The 11,285-nt window shown below is 40.6% G+C and overlaps 2 protein-coding genes across 3 annotated transcripts; both read right to left on the bottom strand.

Annotated features, from left to right (window-relative positions):
- Positions 1-2,061: 2,061 nt before the first annotated feature.
- Positions 2,062-5,634, bottom strand: emc7b (ER membrane protein complex subunit 7b). The gene is made up of 5 exons (XM_086018059.1): positions 5,280-5,634; positions 4,569-4,688; positions 4,351-4,489; positions 3,205-3,285; positions 2,062-2,423 (listed from the first exon to the last, which is right to left on the bottom strand). The coding sequence occupies exons 1-5, from the start codon at positions 5,522-5,524 to the stop codon at positions 2,274-2,276; spliced, it is 735 nt and encodes a 244-aa protein (XP_085874185.1). The 5' UTR covers positions 5,525-5,634; the 3' UTR covers positions 2,062-2,273.
- A 207-nt stretch (positions 5,635-5,841) lies between these two features.
- katnbl1 (katanin p80 subunit B-like 1) lies at positions 5,842-10,160 on the bottom strand. 2 transcript variants are annotated; one of them, XM_086018058.1, is made up of 10 exons: positions 9,992-10,160; positions 9,373-9,448; positions 9,179-9,216; positions 8,763-9,030; positions 8,569-8,684; positions 8,431-8,481; positions 7,791-7,880; positions 7,500-7,601; positions 7,065-7,158; positions 5,842-6,424 (listed from the first exon to the last, which is right to left on the bottom strand). In XM_086018058.1, the coding sequence occupies exons 2-10, from the start codon at positions 9,379-9,381 to the stop codon at positions 6,392-6,394; spliced, it is 801 nt and encodes a 266-aa protein (XP_085874184.1). In that variant the 5' UTR covers positions 9,382-9,448; positions 9,992-10,160; the 3' UTR covers positions 5,842-6,391. The 2 variants fall into 2 exon arrangements, with proteins under 2 accessions (XP_085874184.1, XP_085874183.1); XM_086018057.1 differs by having other exon boundaries at positions 9,373-9,493; positions 9,992-10,159.
- Between the last annotated feature and the right edge of the window lie 1,125 nt (positions 10,161-11,285).

Below are 11,285 nucleotides of genomic sequence, written 5' to 3'. Positions count from 1 at the left end.
TGTTAACAGGCATCTTTTTTTCCAATACCACATGTCTTCCTTACGGTTGCTGCTGAGCTGCAGCCAACCGCAGCTGACTTTGGACAAGAGGCGGGGAACACCGTGAACTGGTTGTCAAATCGCAGGACACAATTAGCCTTCCATGAATGTTTTGGGGAATGTGTGAGGAAGCCGGTAATGTAACCCAAAATACTACAAACATTTCAGTAAGAAATTAGGCTTTATTTAGACCTTGTACGTGTCCCAAACACAGTAGCCTCTAGCCTGTGAGTCTACTCTAGACAGTCTGTTTTTCAAATTCACAACTATAACTAAATTATTTCAGTTGCCCCGTGTGTATCTTATGTTGCACAACTTTAGAAGAGTAATTTTGTTTATGAAGACAATGTAAAGTCTGGAAAGTGAAAGGAATGTCCGTTATCTGTACTCATTCTGATTTTTTTGTTCTTTTTCACACAAAAAAGGCAAACTTTCACACAGACACTTTACGCCATTGTTTTTATATACACCATTGTAATTTATTTATCCAAGCTTTTCAGTCTGAAAATGAATTCAATTCATCTTTCACATCATATCGCTGAAACAAAAATCTCAAAATATATAGATGCGGTTATTCACAGAGATGGGCCCTTTACCCTTTTTTGCCGGTCCGTCCTCGTCCCTCCGTCCTTATTCATGAAAATAATCGTCCTCTGACCCCCATCCGTCCTCATCCTTTTAAAGCGCTTTATGTCGGACCGCTGCCCGCCCCACACCACATAAAATGCATCCATGCACTCAAACATTTAAAGCTCATTAGCTGGATAATTTCCTTGGCACACCCACTTACCGGCTGGGAGTATCGTGTAAGATTGCTTTTATAACACAATACACGTTTTAATGCTAAACATGTGCATTTTAGCACGATACATTTCCCTTTTTTTTTTTATTGCATTATTTCACAATAATTATTGCAAAATAATAATTTGCAATAATTATTGCTATTTTATTTTAGGAGGAAACAAAAGTCTTCCACTTCTGGGTCATTTAAGTGTACATTGGCGCGCAGAGATTTTCACAGTGTAAAGATGTCCCACACAAGGACATACTTCGCATGCAAAGGTATATGTACTAATTAGTACATTTAACTACTAATGCACCTTTTTCCTATGCCCTATACATACCTTATCCCGGATTACACACAAGGCAGACAGGGCGGGTTTCTGTCAGTCTGTGAGTGAAAGTCCTGTGGTGTAATCCATGTTATTACATGTATTGAACCACTAGAGGGCAGACCACGCCTGTGCAATGTTATTGCAGGGAAAAGCACGTGAGTGTTGTGCAGGCAGTTAATTAGAGAGGAAGTCAACCCAAACATTTTTTCCAGAATATGTTCTATGCAGGCCCACTTGTCTAAACACGGCATTCTGATTGCGTTTGTGGAATATGAGAAATCCACCCGTTTTTAGCTAGCTCAGGGGGTGGCCATTTTGTCACTTCTGTCAACTAAAAATGACATCACAACTGCTCAGGGCTCAGATAACGACCCATCACGTCTCAGCTTCAGAAAACAAGTGAGCCGTGATGGGTCGTTATCTGAGCCCTGAGCAACTTCGATGTCATCTTCATTTGACAGAAGTGACAAAAGGGTAACTCCCTGAGATGGCTAAAACTGGGTGCATTTTGCTCCTTAACTTATATTTCACAAACGAAATAATCAGAATGCCGCATTCCAACTAGTGGGCCTGCATAGAAGATATTCTGGAAAAAAATATGTTTGGTTGACTTCCACTTTAAGGTGGTATCGCAGAAGAGAACAGTGGTCTTGCTTTTTAAAATAACCCAACACAACACGTAAGTCAGTGCTTGACCCAGTTAGGGACGGACAAAACCCTATTTTCATCCTTGCTTAGTCCGTCCTTTTTAAAAGACTTCTCGTACTCCCTCCACAAAACAGGCTTCCATCCGCTGCGGACGGACCGTTCCAAGGACACCCATCTCTGGTTATTCAGGTTGTGGAATTAGCAGCAAGCACACCAAAGGATTAGCACAGAAAATATTGATAAGGATTAGAATCACATGTTGGCAGCAAGTGAAGAAAAATCACTTGTGAAGGGATTTATTTTAGAACTTTATAAACAAAAACATGTATTTGTAGATTTTAAATAGTTAACATCTGTTCATACAGAGAACTGTACAATAGACCCATGACAGCGGGGAGGAAAAAAAAAAGACATTTAAAAATCCTGCATACATGACTTGATACGCTTTTTCGGGCATCTGAGGTATGCGTACTACCTCCTCTTGACGGCTGGCCTGGTGCCCTTGCTGCTACCACCTGCCTTGCTGGAACCCTTGGAGCCGGAGAAGAGCTTGGTCATGAGCTCAGACACATCTGGGAGCTCGGGGTTGGGGTTCAGCATGTTCATGGATTGCTCCATTTCCTGTGACGTAAAGTAAGAAAACAGGTAAAGAACTAAAAGGTTTTTTTTGTAGTCTACTATAATGTAAGAAAGCTTGAGGCTAAGAGGAATAGTACATTGGACCCCAAAAGTGTTTCTATTTCAACAAATCAGCATAGGAAAAAAAAAAAAAAAAGATTAAGAGAAGTCCATGCCCCAAAAATCTTTGTAATATTTTCTATGTGCCTTCACTAGTCTAAACATGGCATTCTGATTAATATTGCGTTTTTGAAATATATGAGTTAAGCAGCAAAATCCAACCGCCATCTCAGGGGGTGGCCATTTTGTCACTTCAGTCGACTGAAAATGACATCACAGGGCTCGGGTAACGACCAACCACGACTCGCCTGTTTTCTGAAGCTGAGCCATGATCGTTCGTTAGCATAGTCCTGAGCAACTGTGATACTTTTAGCAGACAGCAAGTTGCAAAATGGCCGCCCCCTGTGATGTACAGAATGCCATATTTAGACTAGCGGGGCCGCATAGAACATATCCTTGTAAAGAAAAAATGTGGGTTGACTTTTACTTTAAAAATACAACTCGCCATTACGCTGAAGGTAACTGTTCTAATTAGTGTGAGCCATGTGCATATTTTTCTCTTCATTGAGCTGGCCAGTCTGATCTTGTATTAAGACGCGCCATAATAAATGTTGAAGCAGATCAGTAGAATTGACCCATCATTCACACAACTGCTCATTGAGTTGTTTTTTTTGTTACATCTTCAGTTCAATAAAGCAGCTTTCGTTTTGGGGGAAATTCTTACCTTTCTCATTTCTGGGTCATTAGTGTTGACCACTTTGGGCAGTAGAACAATAATCAGCAATGGCAACACCATCATCATAACCTGCATGGGCAACAGAGTTAGAGAATTAAAATATTAGAGAAAGAAACACATGGTAGTCTATCACCACACCACCCCCATTAGAACATACAAGCTATTACAGCATGAATGTGAACGATTCAGGGAAGAAAACCAACTAACACTGTGCAACCCCAAGGTTTCAAATGAAAGTAAGCGGACTCAGATTCAGAACACTAAGACTCCACCTTCACTGTATTTAAAAAGGAAGTCAACTCAAAAATATTCTTTTCAATACGTTCTATGTCCTTACTACCGGTAGTCTAAACACAGTATTCTGATTAATATTGCGTTTACGGAATATGAATTAAGCTGCAAGACCCAACTGCTTTTATGAATCTGAGAGGGCGGCTATTTTGTCACTTTTGACTGAAAATGGCATCAGAGTTGCTCAGGTAACCATCAATCACGGCTCACCTATTTTCTGAAGCCGAGTCAATGAATGGTTGTTATTGGAGCACTGAGCAACTGTGATGTCATTTTCATTTGACAACAAGTGACAAAATGGCTGCGTTGAAATGGTTAAAAAAAGAGTGGCTTTTGCTGCTTAACTCATAATCCACAAATGCAGTATTAATCAGAACGTCATGTTAAGACTAGTGAGGCTGCATAGAACATTTTCTTGAAAACGTTTTGGTTGACTTCCCCTTTAAGTGATTTAGTACTGAATAACACCGGTTATTCTTAAAGTTAAGACTGATTGCTCCATATCTTTTAAGTTGTACAAAAAAAAAAAAAAGTTATTTGTACATTTCCTGTATAGTTATTTCCTATGATTAAAAAAAGTTTTGAAATATAAACAATTCTGACTTGAACCAGCTACAGGGATTGTCCATCCATCCATTATTTATACCACTTATTCCTCACAAGGGTCGCGGGCGTGTTGGAGCACCACAGCTCACTGTTAAGTGTCTCACAGGTCACAAACAACAGTCACTGTGAACCACAATGTTTCATCAGTGCCACCCGTGAACCACAATATGTTCCATCAGTGCAGGAGTGTGAAACAAAGTAATTATTCAAATTGTTTACAATAACTTAATATTTTACCATTGGGTTCATGAGGAAATCAGTCCAGCCCCAGGTTTCTCTCTTCATGAAGTAGCTGTGAATGCCACTTGCTCTTACTTGGAGAGGATACGGCTGGCGGATCACTTCTGAAGTCTTAATGTAGTTCACAAGGCGTGCTCTGTTGAACGGTAACGTTAAGTGAGAAGTAAAGCAGCACATTTCAATACAAACTAAAGAATGAAATGGGAGGCACTTACCTCATTTTCCCCTTGGATGTAATATCAACACGCACCGGCTCAAATCGGTATCCTGGGGTAACAATTTCTACAACGTAAGACCCGGAGGGGACGTCATTGACTGCGAAACTGCCATCAGTTCTGCAACAAACGTTTAAAACAAATGTAAGTACAATTTCTAGACCACGCTTATCACCTTGTTAATCCATTCTTCCATTTTCAAAAGTGCTTGACCTCACAAGGATCACAGATGCTCTGGTGCCTATCCAAACAGACAGAATTTGTGTACAATGCAGTTTCAATTACCTCAGAGATTCATAGAAAAAAATGCACTAGGTCGTTGTTTCGTTGGGACTATTCGCTGTGACTATTCGCTGTATGTCTGTGTATAAAAGCGTTCTTTTTATGTAACATACAGATGTAATTACTTTAATCTCCCGAGGTCAAAGGACGGCGGCAGTTCTGGTTTGTTATGATAGCATTAGCCATAAGGGCAATTCCAAGCCTGACTGATCTCACTAAACATTAAAACGGTGTTCCATATAATGAAGACGAGTCGATAATGACATTTTAATTCAAATGTTATTTTTGCAGTAAACTGACAAAAGTCTGAAAGAACAAGTTGTGCGGATGCCGCCAGGTATTGAAAAATATGCTGGGTGGAAACTAGCTAGCACGCTAATGCTACATTGCAGTTATTTCGTCAGCACGTGCATTCATTTATTTTTTTACCTCAAAAAGCCCACGTAGTCTTCACCGTCTACAAGAACTCGTGCTGTGGAGACCCAATCTTGTGTTTTTACACCTGGAACGATCGCCCTTCCCTCGATTTTAAACCGATCTGCGGTGGTCTGAGTCGATACACCTGCAGCAGGCCCAGTTTCCATATCGGTGAAACACGAAGCAACCACGAGCACAGCTTGAACGACAAGCCACGAGAGGTGTATTTTTCCCATGCTGAACATTGTAACTGTCATTCTTAAATGGGGAAAAAAAACTGCCTAAAAGTCGAGCGCGTAGGAATGAAAATGTTCGAGGCAGGAACGCACATCCGCTGTCGGCACGGACAATGACGTCACTTCAAAGTAGAAAGCTTTATTGCTCAATCGTATATCGACGAACTTCCTGTTTGATGATGTAATTAAAGCGCTAATTTTTGAAGGGGACAGTCCGTAATGGATTTACAATGCTCTTTGTAGGTGTTCTATGTTTTGCGCCTATTTTGCATGGTTAATTTAGGGCTTCCCCTGTACACTGCAACCACAATACCAAAAAGGGGAGAGGGAAAATAAACGATTTTTCTCAAATTTATTTAAAAGATTAAAAGAATAACTTGGCTTGACATCGAGTTCAAATAACACACATGGAGGACACACAAAATGCACACTCATAACTTAAGACTGATGTAACTTCAAGTTCCTGCTTCCAAAGATTGCAGGTTAAAAACATCCAAACAGTGGGCCATTCATGAATCCAAGTGCATTTGCATTCCTTGGCGACAAGCGGTGTAGTGCGTGACAACTAGCTTGGCACTACATAGAGCGACACATATCCAGTCTCATGGAGGTCCACGATATGTCCCCCTTTCCTGAGACGGTCCACTTCAATGTGAAGCAGTCACTCGCTGTCGCTGTGCTTCGGCTGCGTAAATGTGCTCCCAGCCCTGCTTAAGTGTCTCCAGCGATAACTTGTTGTTTTGATGCGTCAAGTTCATTTTCAGTTTGGAGGTTTTCAGTAACAAACCCCATGATCCAGTCTATATGTCGGATGTCATCATCCATACAACAACACAGCCGTGATCCGGCAGTAGTGGTCACATCCTCGGAGTACTACATGGACAACAGTCAGGGCAGCTGAAGGACGTACGCCTCAATGGCCTGCAACATTGAGACAACATTAGTTCATTTGTCTGAATGTAAAACACTGCTAATATTAATATACACTTCGTAAGCACAAGTTGAAGAGTAACTGAAACATGGGGTGGGCCAAAATAAGGTACATCATTTTTCAATTTACAGAAGGAAGAAATACAAGACAACTCAAGATTTCATCTCTAAGCTTTAACTGAAATTGATGCAGGTCAACATTTCTGTAGTGCTTTGTGACAGTGTACTGGAAACGTAGGAGAAATGGTCTAATGACAATGTTTAAGTGTATCCAATACCTACTTCTGGCCCACCCTGTATATACTAAATAAAACAACCATCTGGCAACCTGTAAAATTGTAACATGGTTAGCAGATGTAGTCTTAATAGCAACTGGCTGACTATGCACATCCTAAAGCAACAGGACGTGGGGTATTACAGCATTTATTTATTTTGCACAAGATAAACAATGTAACAGGCTTCAACAATATTATGTGTTGTTAATGTTAGGAGAGCTGTGAGCAGTACAGGGCACATTCACTAAGCTGGAAATTGAGCATCTAAACAAGACTCACAGCTTTACTTGGTCTAATAGATGCCAACTAACATTTTGGTCAACACTCCAAGACGGACGACGATGACTTTTTCTCACCTTTGCCAGGTCGCCAGTAGAACCTGAAACCAGACACAGCCTGGCTCCGTCCTTCCACAAGTCCCTTAGATGTTGCTTCAAGACTACAATGTTCCTGTCGTGGGAAAAAAGTAAGGGGAAAAAACACAAAATCACTAACACAGCATGTGTTGACTTTGGTCTTTTTCCCTAGAAGCAACCTTAATCTTGTTCGGTAGCAGTGTAATCACATGCTGGTCTTATCTTGCATGACCAGTTACATGATGAAGCAAGTAAGAATAGCTCATACTATTAGCCAATCACCTAATATCAGCATATTGCTATGATGATGTTTTTGTAGCCTTTCATTTGATTGTTTGTCAGAATTATTGGAACACCGCATACGAAGCTGCTTTGAGAGCTGCTCAAGACTTAATCTGTGTCTCTGTCTGTTTGATGTTCACATGCAGCTCCCACCTGTTGTCCAAACTGTCCAGCAGTCTTTTCTCTGTCTTTGAAAGTTCTGGCCACCATTTCCTGATGACAGCCTGAACCCAGTGTAAACCCAGAATTATGTGTCTAAAAAGGACAAAACATATATTAATGTCAACAATAAAAGATCAGCTATTATTTCAGAAGAATTGTGTACAAGAGTAGCTCATTTTTGCTGCTTTAATGAGTCTGTAAATATAACCTGGGTCAGTCAGTTTAACCAGTGGATAACCCATCATTGAGAGACGGACTACGTAAATATGGAGCGACACTTACTCTTCGTATTTACTGGAAAGAATCACTTTGACTTGGGGTATGAGGTCAACACAGCATCCAATCGAAAAACACGATGCTTCACTTTGAATGCTGACAAAACACAAACGGAAGGTAAAATTAGTAAACAAGGTATGTGATAGTAATGAGATACTTTGCTTCATTTCAAACTGTTATAGGTAGTGTAGAATTTAGATCACGTGTAGGCAATTACATTTTCATCATGTGAAATACTGCAATGGTTGCCGAGAGCCATGCCAACACTAAGCTCAATTTTGTTCCATATGTATTTATTTTATTCATATAGCATTTGGGCTGCCAAGATTAGTCGACTAGTCATGACTACGTCGACGATCAAAATCGTAGACAATTTAATTGTCAACATCATCGTTCACAATGTCATGTTTGTTTACGTTAACATTGTAGCGTCTACTACCTCAGTTCTTAAACTTGAAACGATGGTCTATATGTCAAGACTCATGAACCAAGGAATCCTTTTTCAATAAAGGCTTTGTGATGGTGAAAGTTTGAGCCTCAAACAAATTCTATTTTCATTGTTTCCGAGGTTGAACAGCACCCCGCACCTTCAGCCTCCCATTGCAAAGCATAATTACAACTCCTGAGAAAATTCAAATAGACTCACTCATTTGTTATGACGGGTAACAGGTCAAGCAGCACTCCTGTGTCTTGAATTCTGTGGATTATAGAGCATCAAGGTAAGACTTAAATGACCATTCAAGGTGACGATAACAAAATGTGCAGTCAAAAGAAAATGGTGTACATAATTAGATAAGCCACTAATTCAATGACGTTTCTTCGCCATAGCGTTAGGGCCACTTTAAGTCGAAGATTCCTTCCAAAGAGGATGTGAGTCACTGCTTCGTGGTCCTTTGATAGCTATGGCAAAACAAAATACAAAGGGTGTTAGTAAAGAAAACCAAGATCTCAAGTTGAAGCTTCGACTTGTATTCTGACCTCAGTAAAGTCACTGTACTTGGAGCTGGGCCCTGCCATCTTTGAGGCCTCTGCGACGCTCACAGTAGGCCTGCAGTTATCTTTGTAGTGATTGCCCCGCACATCCGAGCATGTCACCTCATTTTCTTTATTGGCCATGCCGGGATTACGGGCTCGACCAACATTGGATGTTTTACGGTGCAGCTTCAAGCCCACCTCCAATGATAGAGAACTCTTCCTCCTGCAAAGTGAGGACCTCTTTTCCTTGCCTGGACTGTGCACTTGGAATCTGTCAATAGGGGGGAAACAAGTTGCATTTGACATCATTGTAAGAAGCACAAGTCAATGCAAGACTATAAAGAGTTGTTTTAAAGGTCCAGTGAATAAAGGGGAATAACTGTGTGACACATCCCTGTAGACATGGATCAAAGACTCACCTTTCCTTATCTAATTCTTCCTTATTTCTAATATCCACCTAAAACAGAAGGATAGGGGATGAGGCCACTGTGGCCACTTCTCTACCGCAACAACACCACTGCACTACGTTGTACCATTTCACCGTCAACAGGAATTTCTAAACAAGCACACTGTTTACACAATACGGCATGCTACTAGTGGACACGCTCCATACCTGCTTCATGGTCTTTGAAAGATGCAGGCGAGATCACAAGGGGCCATTGGATTTTTTTCTTCTTGTCCTTAGAGAACTGCCGTTGATAGAAAAGCATATCACTTGTCACAACTCAGGTACACTATAAAGGTAGGGGGGAAAAGTACAGAGGAATGTGTCAGATATCAAATCGTAGACGAAGAGGTTGGTCGCAGTTTATTTAAATTAGGACATAACTACACAGATTATACCCACACCAAAATGTCCAAAACAACACGCCTAACGCAAACACAACGGGTTTGCTATTACGCTGCTAGCAATAGCATTAGCTTAACTAGCTTAACAGATGTCATCCTTAACATAAAATACATCTCCCAAGCGGACTAACAACAACACGGCGGCAGATAATCAAGTAACATTTACAGCACTCCATTTTGTAACACCCACTAACGCATCGGCTAACGTAAAAGTCTATAGTTAGCCACCTGCAGCTGTTAGCATTAAGTTTAGCCAGGAAACGTACGCAACTTAGCTAGGCTGCTAAGTGTGAGAAACCTAGCCGCTAGCCTTTCAACTTAACTATCACAAACAACACTTCCGAGCCACTAGCGAGATTCAGACATCGCGTTTAAATACCAACCAAGGCATTTTGTCAGTTGACATGTATTCTCTTCAGATCGCAAAGTCCAAAACGTGAAAAACTGGTTGCACTGTACAAGGCCAACTCTTTGTGAACGTTCCCTGCCGTTTCAGAAGTTTTTGAACCATTCAATTGCATCCACCGCCGGTGTGTGGGGATTGTGGGATTGATTTTGGCACACAAATGTAAACTTTTGGCGTCCCCTGCTGGACATGTATGGAAACGTCTTATCATAGTTGATGCTACAGTTAGCGTTACATTAGAATACCTTTTATTGTCACTATAATCAATGTATAATGAGAGTGGAATCAACTTCTTCTCCAGTGCAAAGTTGCAAACTTCTATGTAAAGTACATATATTTAAGAAAATAATAATTAGTAAGAAATACAAAACCATATGAAATGTATATATGATTATATATGAAATGAAAGTTATTTACAACAAAATAAAAATAGTAACGCAACGCAAGAAAATAATGAAAATAATGACTAACAGTATTGCACAATGTAGTTCCAAACACGTTTGAATATTGCACAGTAGATGGCTAAAGGAAGCATATGGGTTAGGGGTAAGTTTAGGGTGGTCATGGCTTTTTAGTGTGTTTGCCCTTGTTCTGATACACCTGTGGCGCTAACCATAAGGCAACAGGTGAAAAAGGTCACTACCAGGGTGAGAGCTGTCCTTGATAATGTTTGCACTGCTGAGGCAGAGTGAAGTATAAATGTCCATCAGGGAAGGGAGCAGGCAGTCGATGAGCTTCTGCACTGCTTTTACTACTCCCTCCTGTTTCAGAAAACAGGCGAGCCGGAATTGGTCATTACCTGAGCCCTGAGCAACTGTGATGTCATCTTCAGTCGACAGAAAGTGGCAAAAGGGCTGCCCCCTGAGATGGCTAAAAAGGGGTAGATTTTGCTGCTTAACTCATATTATACAAACACAATATTAATCAGAATGGTGTGTTTAAACGAGTGAAGGCGCATCGAACATATTATTCTCAATATCATTTTTGGGTTGACTTCCTCTCTAACCAATAAGATTTAAAATTTATTGCACAGGGCCAGCCAGCAAGCCAGCCCACAATAGCGTTAACATTTTTACATTCTCTGATTGGTTGGTCTGAGCAAAATTGCTTTACTTGCAAAACAAGTCTATAGCGAAATGCACACTTTAATACATTTAATAATCTCCATCTCTGGTGAGTATAATACATTTTTACATTCATTCCTTTTCTGTACTGCTTTGATTCATTAGGACCACATGTAAGATGGACCCTAACTTTTTCGGGGGATTATA

This window comes from Filicampus tigris, chromosome 20 (assembly GCF_054856515.1).
Source record: "Filicampus tigris isolate MCC_2025a chromosome 20, RoL_Ftig_1.0, whole genome shotgun sequence".
Classification (NCBI taxonomy): Eukaryota; Metazoa; Chordata; class Actinopteri; order Syngnathiformes; family Syngnathidae; genus Filicampus; species Filicampus tigris.
The sequence above is the reverse complement of the archived record's forward strand: the minus strand, read 5'-3'. Positions and strand labels throughout refer to the sequence as shown.